We start from the raw sequence: 27,699 nt of genomic DNA on the forward strand, positions 1-27,699 counted from the left end.
CATCCACGACTTGTTTCATTTTAGGAAACAATTAAAAACCCATCTGTTCTCCGCTGTATAGCCCTGTGTTTTGGTCATCATGTTGTGTTGTGTCTTCTATCTCCAAAAGCGCCGGGACGCCTCTTGGCTGCGGCATCTGCGCGCTATACAAATTTAATAACATAACATAACATAACAACATGATACAATAGAGAAGTTGTGCACAATCTGTTAGGTGGGTAGCTTCTTACCTCAGCTTCTTCTTATAGTCCTCCTCGGACACAGACTCCCCCGGAAACTCTGGACCTTCTCCTGCTCCCCATTCAGGCGACAGCTAATAAATAAAATAGTGCGAAGAGATCAAGCATTTTGGTAGGTCAAACTGACTCATTCCGCTGTGTGAGTTGTTATCCTTCTGCCTTTACCAACAACAACATTAATTTCGCAAACATAGGCTTACGGTGAAAATATCCAGCTTTACACCTACCAGGAATTCACAAAAGGAGTCCTGGCAGGTGTAAATCAATGCACCCTTGTGGATTTCTCTGAACCAAGTGCAGAGAAATCCAGAGTAATAAATACCATGCAAGGAAAGTGAAGTCGGCCTTACAACATGGCATGGTTAGCCTTGTTAGTTTGTGAACACCCTTTGGGGACCTTCTCAAACTCAGATCCGACTCTTTCCTTCCCAAGAAATGGTTGGGAATACAGTCCACCCAAGAGCTGGAGTATGTTCCCTTCCAGGATGGGAGAGGGAAAGGATCAGCCCTTAGTTTGGTGGGGGTTAAGGCGACAAGCTTTCTTCATGGAATTCTTTTTTACCTGTGAAGAAAAAATATATATTTCTACAGCAACCTCCATTCCATCTTGCTTAAATCCCCTCTATGTATATTTCCACATAGAGGGGATATGAGCTCACAGGAAATGGCACATGATGCCTGGAAACCTTGACCATGATATTCTTTTATCTCAAAATTATCAGAAGTTCTTCGGCAACCAAAATCTTACAACCACAAGTAACATTTAACTTAGGTGGCCCCTGAGTAGTATAGATACAAACAATCCCAAATAATTTACTTTGTTGTATAGAACAGAAACAGGCAATGATTTCATCTTCTGCAGGCGAGCAAAGTTTGGCTCTTAAGGCTGGAGTTAGTGAACTTCAGTTTTCTATTAAAGTATGAGGAGGGTTACATACAATTCTTCAGCTCTAGTGTATATTCTTCAAGTCTTACCATAGAATGCAAATCATAAATGGGATATTCATTACCTTAAATCTCTTGTCCAAGTAGGCTGGAGATACCCAGCCTTGTCTGGAGGCACTTGTCTTTGTAGGCTTGGTTCTGACAAGCCACTTGAGAGGATGTGCGGAATCCAGGACCTCAACATATTGTCCTTCTTTAAGGGTAATGGTCTCCTTATCAGCTCCAACAGGATTGTAATCAGCTGTGGCCATGTATATGTCAAAGATCTACAGGAATTAAGGAGATTAGGGTATAGCTATATGGTTGTCTGATTAGTTTGCATTGCCATTTTGCACAGAAAACATTTAAGAGCATTCCTAATATTGACTCTTTAACTCCAAGTGAAAAAATCATTCTATTTGTATACCCTATTTAAATGTCATATTATCACAGAAAGGTAGGCCATAATTCTCAGCATAACACTTTAAAATCAATTACATCCGCTTATGCATGTTATCAGGGAAGCAATTCAATGTGCTTCATGACCTCTGCAATTTATGCCATGAGCTAATGCTTCATCATAATTCCAAGGAATATTTTGACTATTTAGAGGTGTGTATGATGTACTAGGGTTGTTCATGGGTTGACTATTATCTGCTTGTTGGCTTTTGTGTTTAAGGTATCTTGCATGCAGTGTGCCTGCTTCGCCTAATGTAGTTCTGAGCTCCTTATGTGGACAGGCCAAGAGTTTGTAAGATTTGTACATACAATGTTATGATTAATTTAGGAATGTGTAATATGCAACATTAAGGGGCCTCTTACAATGTCCCGACACCGACACAGTCTCGGAACTATGCCCGACCGACTTCCGGTCAGCAGGCCCGACCTCCTGATTAGGATGCAACCAAACACTGTTCTGTTGCATTCGGCAACTTCGGTCCCCAACCAGTGGCTGCGCACACAAGGGGGTCCAACTAGGGTCACCATACTCGCTCTCCGACAGGTTTTTCATGTCAGAAAGCCCAACATAAACAGCCTGCCTGAGACTGAGTATCGTAATCCCAAGGGCGGAAAGATCGCCAGTTAGAATTATGGGCCAGCCTCTGACCGGCCGACGGGGTCCTTGAGCCCGTCGGATGCCAGCCGGAATGACCAGGCGGTTTAGTTTCCCACCACCAGCATTGCAATGCGGCGGTCGTAAGGTAAACTGATATGCGGCCCGAAAGGCTCCGACCATTGATCTAAGCATTTCCGGACCTCATTTTAATTGGCCTCTAAGTGTCAATTTCACTATGTGGTATAAATGTGGAACACAGTGCATATCCATGTAACTAGGGAGAAATTGCTATTGGAATATAACTTGCACATAGAGCACTGCACTTCCTGGAACGTTACAATTGGATCCAGGCCACACTATTATTATTATTGTCTTTAAATAGAAATAGACAGTCCTGATTTACACCAAACTGTTCGATCTGGCAATCATTACAGTATTCATTTCTTTAGAATCTTCAGCTCCATTCCTCAAGCATTAGTACCTCTCCTCTTGCATCCCCATCCTCTGATTCAGAGGAGGATTCCAGGGCAATGGAAGATGGCCTGGAGCGACCGTGACGTGGTGAAGCAGATGGGGTCTTGGATTCGTCATCGCTATCCATACCTGGCATCCCCGGGACCCGAAGAGAAGCTGAAATCAAGACATTGGGTGGTTAGTTATTAACAGGAAGGTGCAGTGTTATGTTACAGGTTTAATTAGATACCATGACAGCCTCCACACTAAAGGCTGTGATATGTCAATATCTATCACCACTGCTGTATTCTGATACACTGATTGATAAAACAGAATCCCCAAACTGTGCTTTAATTCAGGCAAATACTTACTCTAGGGATGAGCCATTCGGGTCTAGCTTGCCCTTAAAAATAAATCCATCAGGTGAGCTCATGAAAAACATATGTTTTCCAATTGCATGACTGACCCTACTAATGTATCTATTTTAGGGGAATTGTTTACTACCTCCAGGTCAGTTTAGATAACAATTAAAGTTGTGCCACATTCTGTGATTATGGCCAGCATTGCTATGGAGTCCAAATGACTGTCCGAAATGTTCAACAAGAAGTAAGTTATTGACCGCCATTTGGGGAGATCTACCAATATACCTAACATAATTGCTGCTCCCCAATGGAGGACAGAAGTGTGCCCTCTGGCTATGCACTTTGTCTATACAGCTACAGGCCCTTGAGATAAATGAAATACCCGGAATTTATTAAAACTCTTCTTGCGATTCATGCTTTGTATGTATTAAATACAGCCAATATTGATATTGTTTGGTTAACAAAAATGAAAAGGGCAAAGAAACTACCACAGTACTGTAGGATTCAGTAGAGACATGTGAGCTTGTTTATATTCAGACCAAGTAGTTTAAGACTTGGGGCATTCACTTTATTTAACCTGCTCCAACAACCCTACCTCTCGGTCTTTAAAGGAGACGTTTTAGAGCCCACTAAACAGAATGTAGAAAATACTTTGTTGACAAGAGCAAAGCATGTGGTTAGGACGCATCGCTCTTCTACCCAACTGCATGCGACTTCTGATCGATAGACGGTCTTGCAATGGAGGGCAAGCATTGCATCCGACTGAGGCTGATGATTGTGCCTGAGGTCTCAGTCCAATTTGACTTTCAAAGCAAATCAGCATAAATTTTAGTAAATCGACTTTCATATATGATTCTGTCCTAGAAGGATTATCCCACCTAATTGCTATTGATGAGTTAATTGATTATGATTAGGGTTTGATACTTTGTTTATACAAAAGAATTTGTCAGCGACCTCCAATCCCTAGACAGGAGGTAACTGAAAAATAGCAGGCTATGTCTGCTCAACAGATTGGAAGCCAATAAAAAGGTTTTTAAAAATGGACAGGAGAGAGGTGGCCTGGTATTGTATGTTTCTACAAAGCTTGATTGTTCAGTCACAAAATTGCCAGAGGCTGAATAGTCATTCTTAGCAGTAAATGTAAAGTTTGCGTAATGTTTCAAGGTGACTGGTAACTTAATTATCTGTAATGTCTATATTAATCCCATCCTAATGCTAAGAAGGGAATAGTTTGTAAATTAACTAAAGATATGTGTTTTATAACCAGAAATTACAATCATGTATGCATAGTTGTAATGGGGAATTATAACAAATTTATTGCAAATACCTTTACTCAACAAAGAAATTAAAATGCTAAAGGACCTATGGAAAATCTATGAATTTGTACTGTGTATGAATGGATTGGATTTAAGGCTTCTGAATGGCTGGTAGCAAGAGGATCTCCAAGCACACTATAGATTTTTTCCTAGGACAAGGCAATCTATACTGGACTACACATTTTTCTCTTGTAAGTTATTTTCCTCTTGCCTAGGTTTTCATATTGCTTCACACTTTGGCAGTGATCATTTGCTCCAGTGCTTGGCAATGCAACTTTCCATTTCTGATTGAATGGAGATCCAAGAGATTGGGATTCAGTCGTATGACTAAACTTAAAACCACGGAATACGGTCACACATCACTGAATGATTTAAAGCATAATTGAAGATTGGCCAAGTAGGAGGGCGTTGTAATCTGTTTTGTAATTACTTCCTGCCACTTTATTCCCTCTTCCTTTCACTTGGCTTCTTCCTTCTTAGAACCCCCCCTCCCTGCAGTTATAGAATGTTCCTTGTAGAGTTCAATTAGAATGTTGGTGCTCACAGGCATATGAGGAAAGTGGATGACCAGAATAAAGAAGCACCTCAACCTACCCTGTGTGGACCTTCAATATTTCTCATTTTTTACACTGGCGACGATCCTGCGCAGGGGTCACCTGGTCCTCTGCCCTTTCATTACTCTCTCCAACATTCTCCGGATTTCAAGTGCTGTGTGCTGTGCAGCGCTCTTTGGTTGTTCAAAGGTCCTGTCAGATAATTGTTCCTCGCAGGCGGAACTCCTTTGAGTCGCTTTCCCTGTGAATCTGCTATGGCATTAATATCCTGCAGTGGCATGCCTTCACTCTGCGCACCATATTATTACTACTCTGATGACTAGTGGAGTTTAGGAGACTAGACTCAGCTTTCCGCTTCACACTTTTGTCTCCGGGCTGCTGTGTGACCATCCTAATCTTGCTCCATCTGCATATGCTGCCCTGTGTTGGTAGGCACAATCACCGTCACAGTACGAGGGAGTGTAGACGCCGTTTCTGATACACGCCTCATCCGTGGGTTCTTTATCTCCCTACTAACAGCTTTTGTGATTCTTATTGTAACCTAAGGCACCCATCCTTCCGCCTTCCTGCAGGACGCTATCCAGCTGGCACTGTATAACAAGCCTCCGCTGCTCCTCCTTTCAGCTGTATCTGCCTGGTAGACACTGATCACCTCTATTTGCGTTTCCTCACCGCCGCTTCGTCCCTGAGAGATTTATCAGATTCTGTGTCCAGCCTTCACTCAGCCCCGCGGATCACCGCTATGTGTACCTCCTCAGCGCCGCTTCATCCCCGAGGAGATTCCTTCAGAATCAGTGCCCCAGCTTTCCACCTGCTGATGTCATTACTCCGTAGCCGTGTTGAGCACCCTGATTACCTTGCAGCTGCCTCAGGGAAGTAATCATATTCTCCTTCATCAGCACGAATAAGACTGATTGTATCCTTTGACTTATATCTCTGGGCAAATTCTTTTCTGAGGAACTGTTCACGCGATACGCTCCTGCGCTTTCTCTCTTCATAACTGCGCGGTGATACGCACACCATATTTTGAGTGTCACCTTTCCCTCCTTCACCTGGTGGCCTTGAGCATTCTGTGCTTTCACCCTGTGACACTCACTTCTGGTTTATGAACCTTTTAAAGTATAAAACCTTGTTCTTTTGCCATTATTAGCACTTCCCAACTAATTTGCTTTTTTGTGTGCCCTCTCCGTGATACGCACACCAGTTATTGCATGTCACTTTGCATCTACAGCCTTCTATGACCTCCCTCTTACTGGCAGCCTCTCCAGGTGACACGCACACCTTGCTGACACATTCTTCTGTGATTTTCGCTCTTAACTAGTTCTTTTCCATAGTATTTTTGCGTATTATCTCACCTTCTCCCTCTCAGCATGGCAACCACTGGAATGAGTCAACACCCATCCTTCTTAATTGAGTGTGGGGAGCCTGAAATACACTGGAAAGATTGGATAAAGATGTTTGAATCGTACTTGATTGCCTTGGAAGGGGGGGAGTTTTCTGCAGTACGTAATCAACATATTTTACTGCATAATCTGGGCATACAGGGTCGCAAAATATGAAACATTACCTCTAACCAGAAATCGAGGATGAGAATGAGATATATGTATATGATGTTACATTAATTAAATGAAAAAAATCATTTTGGAGACAAGGTAAATGTAGTCCTTGAACGCCATACAATTTTAGTTGTGTGCAAGGCAAAAGTGAATCTGTTAACAGCTATATTGCAGCATTGAGGGGACTGACTCAACTTTGTGTGTTTGGGGAACCTAATGACTCACTCATAAGAGAACAATTGGTTAGATGTACGAATAACAGCAGGATCCAAGAAAAGCTACTTGCTAAAAACGCCACTCTCAGAGAAGCAGTTACCTTAGCCCAGTCCACTGAGCACAGAGCCAAATGTTTGAGAGAAACGAAAGTTTCAGAGAAAATAGTGGCTACAGTTCAAGCAGAGGAAGTACACAATGAAGTTCTTAAAGTAAAAAATAAGGATACCTACGTTAAAAAACCTACGAGAGATAGTAACGGCTTAAAATGCTTCAGATGTGGAAGTAACAATCACTTGGCCAAAAGTTTACAATGTTCTACCCGAAATGTTACAGGTAAAAATTGTAATAGGAGGGAACATTTTTCAAGAGTATGCAGGGACGGGGAAAACAACCAAGTTAAAATGGTGAATGTGGAGAGCGAGCAACGTCAAAAGTTTGTATTCCAGGTGATAGATGAGGAGAGTACCTCCAAACCAGACTTCCCCAAATATATGGTTTTGCTAAATAGTAGGCCAGTAGAAATGTTTGCAGACTCCTGTTCCCCATTCACACTACTTAACCATTCTGATTTCAAACATGTATTGGGTACTTCAGGGATAGAAATGTTTAAGCCCGACATTTCTTCGGAAGGATATACTAAAGGTCCCATCCCCCTGGTGGGCATGATAAAAGCCCATGTAAAGGTTAAAGGCAAATCAACTGTGGGGAAAGTATACATTGTGGAAAAGGGTTTCAACCTTCTTGGATGGCAACACCAGAAGGAGTTGGGCATCATGCTGGACCCCAACAACAAAGACCAAGTTATACTTGTTGAGGATTCCAATAGTGAGAGTAAACTGTGTAAAGAATTTCCTAAATTATTTGTAGATCAATCAATCACTCATATAATTTGTAAAGCGCACTACATACCTGCAAGGTTTTCAAGGCGCTGAGGGGTAGGGAGGAAGGGGGTGCTGTTGCTATTGGTCAAACAGCCAGGTCCTGAGTTGTCTCCTGAAGGTTAGAAGGTCTTCGGTTTGTCGTAGGATGAGGGGAAGGGTGTTCCAGGTCTTGGCGGCGCGGTGGGAGAAGGATTTGCCTCCGGCTGTGGTTCTAAGGATGCGTGGGACGGTAGCCAGGGAAAGGTCTGTGGAGCGGAGTTTACTGTTGGGTACGTAGAAGGAGAGTAGACTGTTGAGATAGGCTGGGCCGGTCTTGTGGAGTTCCTTGTGTGCGTGGATCAGGAGCTTGAAGGAGATTCTTTTGTCGACAGGGAGCCAGTGCAGGTTCCTCAGGTGGGGAGTGATGTGGTTGCGGCGCGGGACGTCGAGGATCAGGCGTGCAGAGGCATTCTAGATTCTTTGCAGTCTGTTGATGAGCTTGGTCGAGGCTCCGGCATAGAGGGCATTTCCGTAGTCGAGTCTGCTGCTGACTAAGGCCTGGGTGACTGTTTTCATTGTGTCTGTCGGGATCTATCTGTAGATTTTGCGGAGCATACAGAGGGTGTTGAAGCAGGAGGAGGAGACAGCGTTGACTTGTTTGGTCATTATGAGTTTCGAGTGGAGGATGACTCCGAGGTTGCATGCGTGGTTGGTGGGTGCGGGGGGTGTCCCAAGTGATGCAGGCCACCAGGAATCATGCCAAGCTGAGGGATTGGGCCCGAGGATGAGGATCTCCGACCTTTGTTTGCTAAAGGATTTCCAACATATGATCAAAGTGAAACAGAGAGCCAAATCCATAGTACACAAACCTCACCCTGTTCCTCTCCTTATGAGAGAACCCCTAAAAAAGGAGTTGGATAAGTTATGTGAGATGGGGGTCATCCAACCCATAGAGTCTTCTGAATGGTTGGCGCCCATAGTCATAGCTGCCAAAGCTAGCGGGGATGGCATTTGCCTCTGTGTAGACCTGCGCAGCATTAATGAGAACATTTGGATAGAGATATTTCCCCTCCCCAATATAAATGAGATGTTGAGCACCATGGGAGAGGCCAAAGTATTTTCATTTATAGACTTATCCATGGCGTACAACCAAGTGAAACTCCACCCAGAGTCCAGACTGTTAACAGCTTTCACCTCTCCTTTTGGGTCTTACATGTTTAGGAGGATGCTTTTCGGTCTGATCTCTATGGTGGCTGTCTTCCAGAAAATGATGCAACAAGTTCTCAAAGGCATCACTAGCACCCTATGTCTTCAGGACGACATTCTCATTTATGGGTCATCAGGTGAAGACCATTATCGCATCTTCAAGACTGTATGTGAGAGACTATTGGATGCTGGACTTACTTTCAAACAGGAGAAATGCAAAATAAGGGTGAGCTCGGTGGACTACCTTGGCCACACCATTTCTCAGGAAGGTTGTAGACTCAAAAATAGTCTCATCCAAGCAGTTAAAGATACTCATTACTGTAAAAGTAAAGAAGAACTCAAATCCTTCTTGGGCCTTATTGAATATATGGCCAAGTTTGTACAAAAACATTTCTGATAAATGTGAAGGTCTACGTGAATTGCTGGAAAAAACCCAAAGAATTCACATGGGAAGAAGAACACAGCCTTTTGCTAGACAAGTTAAAGGTGGATAGCATCACCTCTCCAGCTTTGGGGTCTGTTGATCCTAAAAAATAAAAATATTAACCATGGATGCATCCAACAAGGGCTTGGGTGCCTCATTATCCCAGAAAGGAGATAGGGGTGAAACCATTATAGCCTTTGCTTCCCAATCCTTGAGCCCAGCTGAACGAAAATACTTGGTTATCGAGAGGGAAGCGTTAACATGCTTTTGGGTTGTCAACCATTTTAAATTCTATTGTGGGGTACCAGATTTACCATCTGTACTGACCATAAACCATTAACGTTCATGTTCTCTTCCAAGAAGGTTTTGTGCAGCTACGAAGTGAGCTGCCCAAAACATTCTTGAAAGAAGGGTCCTAGGGATGGAAATCTTTCACTTTAAAGTAGAGTACTTGCCAGGGGCAGAAAATATTGTGGCCGATTACCTGTCAAGGTCCCCATTGGATCTACCTCCCCAAGAAGAAAACTTAGATGTACCCATTCTTGCCATACAGCTTCCATCCTTGACCATCGAGGAATGGGAAGAGAGCTTGAAGAAGGATGCCAACATGTGTACCCTCAAAATCCTAATTGTGAATGTCTGGCCTGAAAAATGCAACAATGTGGTTGACGAAATAAAAGAGTTTTGGGGGGTTAGATTTGAATTGACTATTATAGATGACAAAGTGTACCGCAATGAGAAAGTTGGTCCCCCTTCTGACCTCCGTAACAAAATAATAGATCTAGCCCACGAAGGACACTTGGGCAGGAGCATCACTAAAAAAAGTAAGAACTTGCTTCTGGTTCCCCAAGATGGAATAAATGGTGGAGCAAAAGGTCAAAGAGTGTACTAACTGTTCAAGGAATGACAAGCGCAAAATCTTGCTTAGGGTTCCATTATCTCCTGTGGAGGTACCGGCCACCCCATGGTCCAAACTGGCTATTGACATAATTGGTCCCATGGAGAGTTTTGGACCCCAGAGGAGATTCATGTTTGTTCTGGTGGACTACACTTCAAACTGGATAAACTTCAAATTCACACCATCCACCACTTCGAGTAACCTCATTGCATTCTTAAAAACTGTCTTTTGCAATGAAGGTATTCCAGTTGTTTTAGTTACAGATAATGGTGCACAATTTACATCTGAAGAGATGACAGAGTTTTTAAAAGAATTGAATACTAAACATGAAAAAACTGCACTATGCTGCCCAAAGGCAAATGGCCTTGTAGAAAGAACTAATCACATGATAAAAGAAAAGGACACATCCAACTTGCGATCATTAATGGGCACAAGGTGGATGACTCCCTTAGAGAATGTGTATGGGCATATCACACTGCACTCAATCTGGTCACAGGAGTGTCCACATTCGATGCTGTAAGGGGAAGAGAGGCGAGCACCAAAATGGTTGAATGGAGGTAAGAGTGTTGTAACTAATGGTTGGGAATGTCACAAGAAAAATCAACAGCACCAAATGAGGTATAAGAATTGGTATGATTGGAAACATGGTGTGAAAGGACACAACTTTGAGACAGGAAAATCTGTCTTGCTGAAGAAACCCACAAAAGGACATTTTGGTGAAAGCATATTCAAACCTCCCCAACAATTTGTCAAGGTAAGCAGAAATGTGGTTCGCGTTGAGAATGGTCAAACATGGAGTGGAGACAGGCTTGTAAATGTTACATGATTTTCCCTATATAAGGGAGATGTGTTGTAATCTGTTTTGTAATTACTCCCTGCCACGTTATTCCCTCTTCCTTTAACTAGATTTCTTCCCTCTTAGAACCCCCCCTCCCAGCAGTAATAGAATGTTCCTTAGAATGTTGGTGCTCACAGGCATTTGAGGAGAGTGGATGACCAGAATAAAGAAGCACCTCAACCTACCTTCATTATTTCAACTTTTTTACAGAGGGCTTATGCAGATCTGCAGTCACTGTGAGTAGATATAGTAACCTCTCTAAAAGCTGCGTTATGTAGCAACAATAAATATAAACTATTGAAATGACAGGGTTGTTCATCAAACTGGAAGATAATTCACTAAGAGAAAGAAAGATGGATATAAATACAAAAATGGTAAGATTATTGAATAATCCAATGGGGCAGTCCTAAGGACCGAAGTCGGAGAGTTAAAAAAGGAATAGCATAAGACTATATGGGAAGCAAAGCAACACTACCTAGAGGTAGAATTGTGTTTGAGTTTTGATATCTGCTGCAATAAGAATGTTGGGAGATTTTTGAGGTATTAAATGGACTATAGAAAACCCATGCACTAAACCAAAAGGAAAAATATCGCCTGTCTTACATTGAAGGCACATTTGGAAAATATTTACATCATGAAAAACAGCAGTATGTAGCTGAATTTGCAGGCGGTCAGGGTCCACATGGTAACATGAGTCTGGTGTGCTCGGAAAAAGATATAGGAGTTACCATTCGATCTGCTAGGAAGGGTGTTGCACCTGGACCAAATGGGATAATATTAAGTGTCTTCAAGGTGAATGTTAATTTATTGGCATATCATTAAAATGCACTGTATCTCACATGCAGACATGGAGCGGTATTCCCTGATAATGGATGGGAGCAGCAATATACCCAGATCATATGAAAGTCTTCCAAAACGATTCAGGTAACAAGAGAATAATCACCTGTTTAGATCATGAAACAAGATGAAATGCTGGTATTTTGCTAGTTGAACTTGAGAAGAAATAAACTGATCCATAAAGATCGGACTGTTTTTTGGCAGGGAAGGTCTACCCTATATAACACGACTCTCTCACTCCTTATTTATAGTGAGTTGGATAGAAAGCAGAGCAAATGATATGCTTGCTTCATCAATCACAAAATGGTTTTTGCTAGAGTCAATAATGATCACTCAGGCACAATCTGAATATATGGGGCATATGTCTACGTTTTCTGTCCACAATAATTACCCAATACATAGATTCAAGGGTTAGGATTAAAACTCGACATGGTTAATCAATTAAAAGCCTTCAAATGTTGTTAAAGAATAAATCCAATTGTAATAAAACTAAAGATCGACTACTAATGTATTGAAACTAGCACAGTTCTAGTTGCCAAAGGCAGAAGGCCTGAGAGAAGCAGCAGTGGTTTCTAGATGGCCAGTGCATTCACTACCCCTGGTTGCTGTCATCTGGGGGGGGGGGGGTGGACTGGCAAAAAGTTCATTTCAGGCAACATCTTACCTTGATGAAAGCATAGGCACCCAAATTGACACTTGCACTTGAAACTTTGTATTTGAAAATAACCAGTCAATTTATCCAATCAATAATGCAAGTTAATAAAACAAATGCCATCACTTCCTTACAGCGTGGAGACATTAGCTGGATTGAAGAAAAACGCCCTAAATGTGACACAATGTTTCGCTTCGTGTTGGAAGAATCCTAGTCTATGGCTGGAAGTGAAATAAGGCAGGAGTTTGATGCATTCTGCCAATATTTGGTCAGGAAAGCAACATGTCTCAAATTGCAGAAATAGTATAAATTTCCTTTATATGACCTGAGGTGTAAATCCAATTATTTATTCTCACTTTTGCACAGCAAAACACAACATAGGTGAGTTACTATCGGATTCTTTCACACCCCTATATCGGATCTGAGGGGGGCCATCACCAGGCAATGGATGGCAAGCAGTCCGTGGAATATGTAGCAACATAAATTAATAGTTATCCCATATTTATGAGCACATGTCCCGCTTTATTGACTGCAAGCAACTAAAGCTTAAGGGAAATTTAGCTAGAGATAAAAGTTCAAATCTTCAGAAAAATGACGATGTACAGTTCCTAAGTAGAGCAGATTACAGTTAACAGACACAACTGTTCCATTCTTGAATTGGCAGTGCACCGTCTGACTATTAATACCTAATTACAAATGTGTAGGCAGCAACAGTTGTCAACAAATTTGTTTTAAACTTTGTTGTACTGGGCTGATATTTTCCCTAAACCTTAATTCTTTATGTTGGAAAAGCATGCACATTTTATTGTTTTTAGGGTTTATATTATGAAGCGGTTTTAGATCTTGCGTTATAGGGTTCTTATTTTATACGTTTTATTTTTCTTGCTTTTTGAGTAAATGTTGACTGTACTTTTTATTCTTTATTGTAAAATATTGAAATAATTGTTATTAATTAAAAAATACATATGTGATGTGCTGACTGTACCCATGCAATGAAATGTACATAGTGCTAACCTAGCTGTAAAGCAAAGAAGCGTAATTCACAGATTAGAGAGCGAGAGAGATGAAGCTTCGAGATTGATGTCATAGTATCGAACAGACAGTTTGGCTCTCCACAGTCCCAGTAGTTTAGTTAGGTCAAGGTTGTGGGGGTTTCTTAGGGACCTCGTGAAAAGAAGGATGTTTGCTCTCCTGTCTGACATGGAAGAGATAAGAACCGTCTGATCAGCGGAGGGATCTTATTCCAGGCAGCAGGGCGCCTGACGGCAGAATCTTCCAGGACATTTGCAAATTAATTATTTATTTATTTATAATGATGACAATCGAATCACTGTAAGAGAAACTAACTGATGTGTATAAACAGAGGCATTAACAGTGCAGCTTAACTGAAGTGTATAAGCAGAGGCAATAACAGTGCAACCTAACTGCAGTGTATAAACAGGGCATTAACTGTGCAGCCTAACTGTAGTGTATAAACAGAGGCATTAACAGTGCAGCCTAACTGCAGTGCATACACAGGTGCATTAACAGTGCAGCCTAACTGCAGTGTCTAAACAGAGGCATTAACAGTGCAGCCTAACTGCAGTGTCTAAACAGAGGCATTAACAGTGCAGCCTAACTGCAGTGTATAAACGGAGGCATTAACAGTGCAGCCTAACTGCAGTGTATAAACAGAGGCATTAACAGTGCAGCCTAACTGTAGTGAATAGGCAGAGGCATTAACAGAGGAATTCCCTTTTTGTTACAAAGCGTTTGTAACATTGGGAAAATATGATCTGCAGAGTACAGGTCTTAAGCAGTACCCTTAAACAGCATATGCAAACAGGACCGGATTTTTTGGGCCGTGGGCAGGAGGGGAACATGCAGGGCCACTGTAATTTGCAGACAATGTGATGCATTCAGGGCTGTTTGCATCTCAATAGATGCCCCTGCTCCTGAAGCTGCTTTATACAGAGCCCTTCTGCAGTGGCGACCAACATAGAAAAATACCAGTGAGGTGGGGCGTGGATAGGGGGCCAGTGGGAAGCATGTTGGGGAGCGGGCGGCAGGGGGTTAATGATTTTTTTTTAAAAACACCTAACCGGTAATGCTGGCCACCTTGCGCTTTTCTGCTACATTTCCTGTTCCTGGGACAGCACCATGACTCCCATTCAATCCCAGTGCTGCTCTCAAGCATGACAGCAGCGCAGGGATTGGCCTGAGTGGGCTGATTTGACGCTCCGTTCAGGACAGGGACTCTGTTCTGCTTCTCCAGCCCGCTGTTCAACACAGCCGGGCTGGAGAAACCTAATTGCGCATGTGTGTTTTTCCGGCCTGAGACGGCTAGCCAAACACAAATGCGCACTTAGAAGTGCATAAACCAGTCCTCCTGCCCCGCTCCCATGCCACGGCCATGCCCCTCCCTGCACACACTGGCTCAGAGCAAGCAGCTAAAAACAAAACAATGGTAATGTATAGTTTTATTTTTCAGCTGCTGGCTCAAAGCCAGTGGGGTACGTAAATCCGCCACTGCGGAGGAGCCGGTGCGGCCCTTCTGAGCTGCAACCCATCCCTCTCAGCCACCTACAATCACCTCTTTTACAGCTCGTAAAGGGCTGAAGGTGTGAGAGTAGCTTACCACCCAAATGGTTAATACTTTGTGATGGAGCTAAACTGTAGGACAGTAGGCAACCCGCAATGCCTCTGTGGCAGCCAGGCAGGAGGTCTAACTGCAGGAAAAACCTGCAGAATGTGTCTCCTTGCAACAGGGACCATAGGAGGGGGCCCCACCCCCTAGGCCTTGCCTCGCTACACCCTAACAGAGAGACCCAGGGCAGAGAGCCCCCTCCTATGTGCCCAACTGCAACAAGACTCCTTTCTTTCAATTGGAAAGGTAGGGGGCACAAGAGGGCTGGTGTGCCGCCATGGCTTGCCAGTGTCATACTGGGGCAGGGCCCCAAGTTGGTGGACTGAGTGCGAGGCAGTAGGCAGCTGCCCACACTGCCCATGCCTAGCACCAGCCCTGTATGTGCACTACAAATAATATTAAGAGTCAACTGTGTCCCTCGGATGTGCCACACATCTTCTGGGGGTGAACAGGGAGAATAATCAGAACTTCAGGGGCTCCTCCTGTCCATCCCTTGATGATGCTCTTGGCATCACACCTTGTCAGAAAACCACCCGGGTCTTGCAATGATGTAGGCCATTGCTGAATCTAGTGCCATTGTGCGATGGTACTGGTTTGGCACAGTATGTCCCTCACATGAAAGCACAAAAGCCAACATTTAAGCATTGCATAACTGTGAGGAATAAGAGTTGTTTCACACATTTACACATTAAAATGTGTGATTGTTTGATATTTACTGGACAGTTTAAATCTAGTTTGGCCAGTTGGACAAAACAAACGTGCACCTTTATATTTGTACCAAAACATAAAACATGCATTTGTTACGTTATACCAATTTATATCACCTAATGTTACGTCATATGATTGCTCAGACGTGAGTCCCTTGCTCACTTTGCCACTGGATTCAAGCAAGCCGGGCTGAAGACAGCTGGAATGCCAGAAACCGGTCCTCGGAAGCTTGTTTCCGGTCCAGGGAAGACATGGCTTGGCAGTTCGGGCTGGACTGTTCCCATGAGGCACAGGGTCAGACTGATTTGCATATAGCCATGTCTGAACTGGGGTGGCAGAGTGGGCTAAAGAACGGTGATGGATTAAACCCAGATCTTTTGACTGGGTGTGAGTGCTTGATTAATTAAGATGCTCCGTCCATCACCACCCCCTTTTGTACGACGTCATATTTTGTTAGTAGCATTTGCAAGGCCTCAAACATAACAACACAATATCCGAGCTCAACCACCAAAGCTTGGCCATGTTCCTGGGTGAATACAAGGAGTGTCCTTCTGAAGTGAAACTGTCATGGAGATGATTCTAAAAGTAATGGACGCACAGGTGACCTTTCCCAGCACTGAGCACAGCCTGCCGCCATTTTTATAGTCCAGAAATGTGGATTTGTCTGTAGCACGCAGGATGGTTCATGGGGATACACTTGCAGATGGGGACACCACAGATGAAGACAGAAAAGTGTTTAGCGCCATATATATCTACCTTGAGACATCTTTGCGGAAACCATCTCCGTGATTTGGGTGGTCAGTTTCTTAAAGAATTCCTCTGTTCCAACATCCGTCATGGAGAAAGACGGTTTGGACAGACCTTCCTGCTCGCCTCCTGCAGGGGAAAACAGAAAAAGCATAGAAATTAAAGTGAAATTGGACTCTTTACCTGACTACTCCTGTTCTCGATTTGCTTTGGACACAGTGAGCAAATAGGTTAACATACACAGACAACCCATGGTCTCTCCACCCACAGAGGCAAGTCTGAGCTGTACTCTCAGCAGTGTGTAAAGACCCTGCTGCTCACTACGTCTGCAAATGATCAGTTCCAGCAAATGCAAATGTCCAGTTCTGTGCACTGATGCTCGTACTATTTCTAAGCCCTTTCGTTGCTGCCACTTAATAAAACTGAGTAATGCACAAGAAGAAGCTGTGATCCTGCAGGAATTAAAATTGTGTCCTTGGGCGAAGAAGCGTCGCTTCGCATTTTTAAAGAAAATATTAAGAGTACAAGTAGTGAATCCAATCAGGTATGTTGTTAGAATTTACTTTAGAACCAGAATTGGAGGTAACATCATTTAAAATTGTAGCCATATCCGACTGATAGCGGCATTAAGTATGATTGTTGGCAATGGCTTAGTGCAGACATCCACAGCACAGGACGCATCCTGATGGCCTGTGGTGGGCCAAGCCCTTCCTGCCCTCTCAATGGCTCACAGTTCTCTAACTACCAATGGCTAAGGTGCCTGCCAGTCTTGCTTGAGACACCTTCTGATCAGAGGCCTCTTGAGGCCAGCCTTTGTGGAGAACTTCTGTTGAGAAAGTCTTTGGGTTTTGGGTCTTCTGTCAGTCACCATGAATCGGACTCAAGGGCAACTGCTGTTTTTCTTCAGGGTCTCCCAGGCTTGGGTACCTTGATTTGTGTCAAATATGTCCTTGAAAATAAGTGGTACCCAAAGCTGGTCCATGAGATCGAGATCTTGGCCAGAGCTTCAGGATAACTAATGACTATGGATGTGGGTGCCACTGAGATTCATTGTATGCAGACATCTCTTTTATGAATATGGGAATAATCAGGCATGGAACCGCAACTCCTAAACCTAAGAAGGACATCACTAGAATAAACTCGACCCAAAACCTTCAAAGTGTAAGGCAAGACTCCTTCTCATAATTTACTGGGACCGTATTACGAAAAACTTCCCATGGGGATACAACAGGCATATGCTCCTGCACTGTGCTCTCCCAGAGCACCTTGGTATTAGAGAGGGGGCCCAGACGCTTGTGCAGCCCCCTTGGTAATACGGATAGCGTTGGCCCATATATAGTCCCAGCACTGGATCACTGACATAACCTCGACAGACCGAATATCGACTGGACAAAATATCGATGACTAATTATCGACAACAAAATTATCGATTTACTATACTTACACAACAAACATCAAAAATATCGACTACACAATATCGACTACTAAAAACAACGACTACAACAATATCGACTCACAACATTATCGATTTCTAAAACACCGATTATTAAATATTTATATAACAACAGTCAAAATATCGATTACACAAACATAGATAGCAAATTTATCGATTGTAAAAAAATCGACATTAATAGATCCTAAAATAAATGACTTTATTATTTAATAATTAAGTCATACTGATCATAAAAAACCAGATTTAGTTAATATAAATAGATGACATATATTATTTATTTTCATAACATTTACAATACACAATAAATACTAACATACATTTTATAATACATAAACAATGTTTCAACCTTCTACACATTTTTTACAACTAATTATATATATTCCTCCACTTTACAAATATCAAAATAACATTACCTAGAACATTACCTATACAAAATAAATCCTTACACATTCAATAAACGTTAATTGGCGTCACCCATATAAGGAAAACAATTAGCATAACAGAAAAAAAAATTCAAATCAACAAATAAAAACAGACTATCCATTTAAACAACCAATCCTATTTCTGAAACAATTAACCTAATACTATATAAATGAAATAATAAGTAACTAAAAACGCAGTATACATCTCCTAAGTAAAGGAAGACGAAACTCTGCTGGATTTCTGGAAGAAAACTGATGGACTTCAACAGAAAGAGACCTACACATATCTAAAGTAAGTACTACTACATTATTAGTCAGCGAAAATGTAAATCTCAAAGCTCACACCTATATTTTAAAGCAAAATACATCAAATATATCTTTTTTTTTTAGCACTCATCCTACAGATGAAAAAAGAAAACAGAAGACCTACACAACACCTGGACATCAAAAGTTACATATAAAAAAGTAAGTATATATTAGAAATGTAAAATCGAGAATTAATAGATAGGTAACTAAATCTAAACTAGCAAAAAACGTCGAACAAATTATCATAAATAGTAATAAAATATATCTACACATTTTCTCAACTTCCACAGGTACAAAAAGATATACACAGAAAATAACAGTTTGAAGAACATCAACAGCTGAAAATAACGACTTGAAAGCATCAAAACATTTACAGGTAAAATACAAATGTGTGAAACTGTATAATGTGATTAGAACATTTTTTTTCCTTAAAAAATATTTACATTCTCTTTTAATTACCTCCTAGCACTACAATACTATCATGACTGAAGGAGCTAAATTCATTTATTCACAAAAAGGGAAAATGCTTCTTTGTTACATGGGATATGTCTACACTCAAGAGAAACAAAAAGATTTGAAAGTGTTTTGGAAGTGTACGAAATATTATGCCAACAAATGTTATGGTAGAGCTATAACTCAGGAAACTACTGTTACTTATACTAAAGAACATAATCACCCACCCAATGTAACAGAAATAGAGATTAGACAAATGCTAGATTCCCTTAAAGAAGCTAGTACTAGCACTGATCAACCAACAACTGCTATTCTGAAACACCATTTAAGTGTACTTCCCCAACATGCTTCTAGCCAATTACCATCTATAGAATCCCTTAAAAGAACAGTAGCTAGACAAAAAAGAGCAACATGCACTACTCCTCCCACACCAAAAACTTTAGAAGAAGTCCAAATTCCACCTGAACTCTCTGTAACTCACAATAAAGAAAATTTTATACTCTATGACAACAAATCTAAAGATAAAAGAATTATACTGTTTGCCACAGCAAACAACATGACAAAACTTACCCAATGCCAAACTTGGATGATGGACGGTACTTTTTCTGTATGCCCCAAACCTTTTTATCAATTATACACCATCCATGGTCATTTCCAAAATGCAAATATTCCATTCCTTTATGCCCTTCTACCAAACAAACAGCAAACTACCTATCAAGAAATACTAACTGAAGTCAAGCAACATACTAACAACTATTTTCCACAAAAAATTATCATTGACTTTGAAAAAGCTATGATAAACAGCATCCTTAAAACATACCCACACACAGCAATACAAGGTTGCTATTACCACTTTAATCAATGTATCTGGCGACATCTACAAAAATCAACCTTGAGTATCCAATACGCCACTGATAGCACATTTGCTTATCAAATCAAAAAACTCATCGCCCTAGCCTATGTTCCACTAACAGATGTAACTGAGCACTATAACTTATTAATAGACAGCCCCTACTATAAAAGAAACGAAGATAAACTAAGCCCTATGCTTGACTACTTCGAAGACACATGGGTAGGAAGGCTACACAGATCAGGCCACAGAAGACAACCCAAATACCAAATAGCTTGGTGGAATGTCTACCTTAGCACACTAAATAAGGAAGCAAAAACAAACAATGCAGTTGAAGGATGGCACAATGCCTTCCAAGCAACTACAGGCCGAGGAACGCCTACCCTTCACAAATTAATACAATCCTTACAAAAAGAACAAAGTTACCAGGAGCTCCGAATGGAGCAATCAGTAACTTTGATTGGACCTAAACTCACCAAAGAAACTAAAAAAATGTATAACACACTCCAAAGTCAAGTTACCCTCTATCCAACTAGCAAAGGACTAGAATATCTATCAATGATTGCCAAAACTATTCTTTAAAACATTACATAACTATACACGTAAAACTAAACATATTTTTCCTAAAATTCTTCATTATAATATGTAACAAATTGCAATTAAATTATCAAATACATAATATTAACATATATAAAATGTATTTAGATAATGTATTTACAAAATGTTACATACAACGTAAGTAAAGCAAAATCAAAAACAGTTTTCCCACCCATTAAAAATCCAGAAAATACTTATATTTCTGATGCAGCTTCAAACGTAATCCAATTCCAAGCAATCCATAGGACACCATTCCAAAAACCCATACAATCCATGAAAGCCCAAAAAAAATGCAAAAATACAAGCAAATGCATAGCGACTCCTTTCCACTTCAGTAGACACCAGATACCATAGAAAACCCAAAAATCCGTAATGGCGAAAAATAAACGCTCCAAGAAAATGTAAAAACCCCAAAAATAGTGTGCAAAAATAAGAGTATATAATACTCGTTACACAGCTGTGATCAAAAAAGAAGGGAGTCCTCCAAAACAGCGAAACGCGACGATAACCTCGAAAAAATAAATAACATACCCACCCACATAAAAACACCCATACATATATAAAAACACATATTTATACATCAAACATATTATCTTAGTAACATTTAAACATATTACCTCACCTCACACACCTACAACAAAAACGCGGTAAAAATCCAATATCGTACACTCTACCTAATACCGAACACACAATCTTCTCTAATTAACTCTACCTACATAAACATAAACACAGCACACATACACTAGCAATAAGTTCAGAAACTTATAAAACACAATTAAAACAAACTTACCCTCTCTAACGCGAAGCAGCACCCAACCGCGATCTGTTGAAGCACCAAATACGCCTAAGTAACATTACGCGGTTAAAAAGTAGTCCCTGTATACAGCTAAATGCTATTTAATTTCTATATTCCAACACTTTAAAAAATACACAGAGTATTATATTAAGTGTAAATATTTTTTTAAAGTGTATAAAATTATTTCATAAATATTCATAAGTTTGAAATAATTATTCAACTGTTATGTTATAGTTAAAAAATTAATTTTTGATTTATAAATACATTTAGTAAATAATGTTAATGTAAAAATAAATTGCATATATAAGTTTGTTACAAGAAATGTTTTTTTTAAATTTGCAAATATTATGTAAAACATTATGTATGTATATAATAAATGTTTTTGGTGTTTATGTATTTAAAAATGAATATTATAAATATGTTCAATATTCATAATAATTATTTCCAAAAATATAACATGACTTGGTAATAAACAAAAATGTTACAATTACAAAAAAATGTACATAATTTGCAATCACAATAAATTCAATGTGTATCTGAATAAATATTTTGTTATTAAATAAAAAGTACATATTACCAATTTGTTTCAGAAACTATTTAAATGTTAATATATGTAAAAGATAAAAAAATTATGTTAATATAATTTATGTGTTAAAAACATATACATGTACTTCATATTTTTGTTATGTTAATAAAAACATTGAATGAAATTTTTTGATTATAAATAAAAAATGATTCTCTACTTACAAATAAATTTGTATATGTGAATAAACAATTTTTCATTTATGGCATTTAACCCTGTCTATGTTTCCTTCTTTATTATTGTATATAAATATTATTTGCATATTAAATAATCTATTAAAAAATACCTTATACATTTAAATATGTTTAAAAATTTATTAATATTTAAAGTCCTACAATACCAATAATTGTTTTAATGTATATTAATTCAAATATTTTATATAAAATATATGAAAAAGTAACTAATTTAATAGACATTTAAATTGACCATATTTTTACCCTGTATCCCTCTAACCTAAAACCCTAAACTGACCCAAAGCCCTAAAAACACCCCTTTACCCACAAACTAAAAACTGACCCAGAACCCACAAAATACCCCTTTACCCACTAACTGAAAACTGACCCTGACCCCTAACAATAACCCTTTACCCACTAACTGAAAACTGACCCTGACCCCTAAAAATACCCCTTTACCCACTAACTGAAAACTGACACTGACCCCTAAAAATACCCCTTTACCCAAAAACTGAAAACTGACCCTGACCTCTAAAAATACCCCTTTTCCCACAAACTGAAAACTAACCCTGCAACCAAAAAAATACCCTTTACCCAAATACTGAAAACTGACCCTTAACCCTAAAAACAGCCCTTTACCCACTAACTGAAAACTGACCCTGACCCCTAAAAATACCCCTTTACCCACTAACTGAAAACTGACCCTGACCCCTACACATACCCCTTACCCACTAACTAAAAACTGACCCTGACCTCTAAAAATACCCCTTTACCCACAAACTGAAAACTAACCCTGCAACCAAAGAAAGACCCTTTACCCAAATACTGAAAACTGACCCTTAACCCTAAAAATAACCCTTTACCCACTAACTGAAAACTGACCCTAACCCCTAAAAATACCCCTTTACCCACTAACTGAAAACTGACACTGACCCCTACTAATACCCCTTTACCCACTAACTGAAAACTGACCCTAACCCCTAAAAATACCCTTTTACCCAAAAACTGAAAACTGACCCTGACCTCTAAAAATACCCCTTTACCCACTAACTGAAAACTGACCCTGCAACCAAAAAAAATACCCTTTACCCAAATACTGAAAACTGACCCTTAACCCTAAAAATACCCCTTTACCCACTAACTGAAAACTGACCCTGACCCCTAAAAATACCCCTTTACCCACTAACTGAAAACTGACCCTCACCCCTACAAATACCCCTTTACCCAAAAACTGAAAACTGACCCTGACCCCTAAAAACACCTTTATCCACAAACTGAAAACTGACTCTGAAAGAAAAAAATTACCCTTTACCCAAATACTGAAAACTGACCCTGAACCCTACAAATACCCCTTTACCCACTAACTGAAAACTGACCCTGACCCCTAAAAATACCCCTTTACAACTGACTCTGCACACAACATATACCCCTTAATAACCAAACAGAAAAGTAACCCAGAAGACTAAACCAACCTCTTTCCCCAAATACAAAATAATATATATATGAGAATATCTATAATTATATATATATATATGTTATATATATCTTTATATATCTAATTATAAATATATTATATATATGTAATTAAATGTAATTAGACAATTATATTTCATATATATATATTTTATATTTAATTATTATAATATTAGTTATATCTATTTATATCTATATAATTAACATATTTTTAAGTCTTTAACAATTATTTCATTATGAATACCAATTAATTAATTAACATATGTCATTACTTATAATTAATTAACTTCCCACCCTATACCCCTATTAACACACAACCCACTACATAACATAAAAAAGTGATATGTAACATAATTTACTATAATAGCATTAATGTTAATAAATTTACAATTACATAAAATATAATTTACATATTTAATTTATTTTACAAATATTTAATTATTCATAACAATTAACTAATTAACATAATTAATTACTTACAATTAAATTACTTCCCACCCTATTCCCCTATAATCCCACAACCCACTACATATCCTAAAAAAGTTTGATTTTACATATTCAACAATAATTCCATTTATTTAAATAAATTAACAATTAAATTATATATAATTAACATATTTTAGATAAATAACAAGTATTTACTTATTCTTACCAATTAATTAATTAACAGATTTAATTACTTACTATTAAATTACTTCCCACCCTAATCCCCTATAATCCCACAACCGGCTACATGAAAAAAATTATTTAAATAAGCATAATTCTCAAATAAGCTATTAAAATAACATATTTACCAATTACATATTATATATTTAATTAAATAGTAATTTAACAATTAATTACATATTAATACTAATAATTATATTTACATATTTAATTAATTAATACCAATTAATATATTTACATATTTAATTAATTAATACCAATTAATATATTTACATAATTAATTAATTAATACCAATTAATATATTTACATAATTAATTAATTATATTTAAAATACTTCCCACCCTATTCCCCTAAAAACCCACTACCCGCTCCTAGAAATTATTATAGTAATATAAAAAATTTTTTATTTATTAATTATTTTTAACATTAATTCTATATAAATAAATAAATAAAATTAATACATTTTAACACAAAATGCTATTATAAAACATTAAAACAATGTACATTGAACTATTACATATTATATTTATACATATTAAAATTCGATATCATGAGAGTCGATATTGTGACAGTCGATAACACAACTTTCGATATTTTTAAACTAATACACATATCGATATTTTTTACTGACGATATTACTTACTCGATATTTTTTATGTCGATATTTTTTACATACATAACAATCGATAAAAAAAAAATCGATATTACTTACCTCGATATTAATGCCATCTCGATACTCTCTAGTCGATATTATGTCCAGTCGAAATAAATGACTCGATATTAAGACTGTACACCCCCAGCACTATTGTGAGAGGGCATACCCTCATTTGCATGGGGGCATGGCTGCATGCAAATGAGGGAATCACTTTACCTCTGCGCCTAGGCTGTACTATGGACGCGAGCTCAGAGACAAACATAGTATTAGGAGGCGGACTGGCGGTGTGTCACAAAATGGTGGTGCACTGTTAGTGCTCACCTTGAAAGCAGCACTCTTGAGGGTGTAAAGGGGGTCACCCATGGACATTCAAGACTTCCCCTGCGGGCAGGTGCAGTCACTCACTGCAACTTGCTGCAGGGGAATCTCTGCACCTTCTTTAAAGCACTTGGAAGCAGCCTTTCCGTATTTCATTGAATGTGCTTTCCCAAGGCGAGTTTGTGGCTGCCCTGGGAGCAGCTCATTCATCATAATAGGGAGCATTATCCCGGTCGCGCCAGGTGTACCTTTCAAAAGGTGTCCGATGGCACAGGTTTTGTACCTCGGGGCGCAATAACTGGGAGCAAATGCTGGTTGAGCCCCTGGGCAGTTTCTATATTACTACCGTAGTGTGCGTTCTAATCTGAATTCCTCCAGGAGGCAACATTCTGCAGTACTGGACTAATAATAAATATAAAGATATATATGTACGAAATTGGACATATGCATTTATGCTAAAAAATGAGCTTTTGTAGTTTGGCAGCTGGGATTAATCAAATGCATACCTATTTTTTGCAGAAAATCAGTAACAATGATAATAATGTTCCAAACGGCAAACTGTGCGACAGTCCATATGAACTCATATCTGCTATCACAAATCAAAGGAAAGGCCAGTTTCAACAAGTAGGAATATGCCTAAAATTGAGGCCCATCACTCTGTGAGAATGTATGAGACAGCAATAGAAAAATAAATCGAAGAGTTACAAGAATCTAACCAGAGGAAATTGTAAACTAATACAAAGCATTACAAACCATTTCAGAGAACTACATCAACAAGGACATCAACTGTGAAAAAGAGTAAAGGAAAGCAAAACCACTGGCAAATAGTATGAAGCATAGTCTGTAAGCATTCACTTATATAAGTCTGTATGTAAATGATAGGGCATGGCAATTTGCTATACGCCAAGCCAGGCCATTTAGATTGTGTAAGCATATATATAGCAGGTTTCCCATAAAGATGCTGCTTTAAAACTTTCTGTCAGAGACATTCACTGAATTAGGTTTCACGTCTAGTACTGAAAGATACGTATAAAAATTATCACAGCAACTTACATTTTTAAATGACTAGATTGTGAAAATATGAAACTGTATAATGATGTAGGGTTTTTCGCCCACTTTCCAGCATATCGAATTTCAAATGATGTAGCACTAACATTTTTACCCTATGAAATTCTTTATTACTATGTGCTATTTATGTTATTCAGCTAGAATCATACACAGAGCTTAATTTAACACCACTGTGATTCTGAAATCAGGGGTCAATAATTAATGTTAGATATTGTGGTGGACAACTTTGCAATGTCATGTGCATAAACTCATCAGTACTTAAAGTAATGTTCGTCGAATTGCCTGTGCAAAAATTAGGTTTTGATTTGGTCGATGGGAGCACATTTTATTTTATCTCCTAATCAACGCAAATGGCGGTGCAGAATTGCACCACCTCCTGTGTAAAATTGCCAGGCAAAGTGCAAACTAAGATAACGCAAACGTGTCTCTTAATATCAGCAGAGGAAACTGCAGTAAGGTGTTGTATATGTATATGACTGACAACACCCCTATGCTGGCAATTTACCTCTGTCTCTAAGGTCTCACTAGTGCTTTCAAAATCATTTTTGGTGGACCACCTTTATTTCAACATGTCTATTCAGTTTCACTAAAGCCGCAAAAATGTATTGAAATGTTTAAATAAATCTTAACCAAGGGTAACTTTAAGTGCATCCCATGCTTTTGTTTTTAGCGGGTCTGTCGTTACACGAGGGGACCACACACAGCAAGGGTGCCATGGCAATAATACAAGCATGGAAAATGGCTGTTCCAACAAACTAGCTAGAAAGGAAAGCTCTCTTGGCCACAACGGGCCCCTTCATCCTCATGGTGTGGTGCACCTGTTGCACTAATGAAAGCTAGAACCCTGTCTAGGTCATGTCTCCTCTGTACCGAAACACAAGAACCCCAGACACGTTTTGGCATTATTGGTCCTCTCAGCAGGAAGGTGCAACTTGAGTCCTTATGTCGCATCGAGCACAGAATCCGCCTCTTAAGGAAGGAGCTTGGTTGTTTGCACATATTCATTTAATTTAATAAGTTCATTTGATTCAATGCCCACAAAATACATATTTTTTAACATAAAAAACATTGTTTTCTTATGACAAATGCCTGGGAACCACTGCCTGCAGTAAGTCCTGTGCATTAGTAGTTGAACCCGCTTTGGTAATCGACCTTGAGCAGGTGGCTCACCTTTCATCTGTGCTTCATCTGGTTCAGGGGGATGGATGGAGATGCCAATTTCACTATAAAAGACAAAGGTGATAAACTGAAAGCTAGGAGAATTATGCCATAACGTCATATTTGCTTGCATAAATATGTACAAACTTAGATTCACAACATTTTTCAACTCAGGAGCATAAACAATCTGTATACCATTTGCGGGCATTAAGGCAGATCCTGTCCCGGGGATATTTATGCTAGCAGCTGTGACT

At 39.3% G+C, this 27,699-nt stretch overlaps 1 protein-coding gene across 1 annotated transcript in view; it reads right to left on the reverse strand.

Moving 5' to 3' along the window:
• The window catches only part of OBSCN (obscurin, cytoskeletal calmodulin and titin-interacting RhoGEF), a 2,124,484-nt gene that overhangs the window by 1,163,917 nt on the left and 932,868 nt on the right, over positions 1-27,699 (reverse strand). Inside the window, exons 81-85 of the mRNA XM_078665296.1 lie at positions 27,458-27,510; positions 16,483-16,602; positions 2,702-2,850; positions 1,250-1,450; positions 231-313 (exon numbers count right to left, since the gene is read on the reverse strand). Coding sequence (XP_078521422.1) covers positions 231-313; positions 1,250-1,450; positions 2,702-2,850; positions 16,483-16,602; positions 27,458-27,510 — 606 coding nt within the window. The remainder of the gene's footprint in view (positions 1-230; positions 314-1,249; positions 1,451-2,701; positions 2,851-16,482; positions 16,603-27,457; positions 27,511-27,699) is intronic.

This window comes from Lissotriton helveticus, chromosome 10 (genome assembly GCF_964261635.1).
Source record: "Lissotriton helveticus chromosome 10, aLisHel1.1, whole genome shotgun sequence".
Taxonomy (NCBI): Eukaryota; Metazoa; Chordata; class Amphibia; order Caudata; family Salamandridae; genus Lissotriton; species Lissotriton helveticus.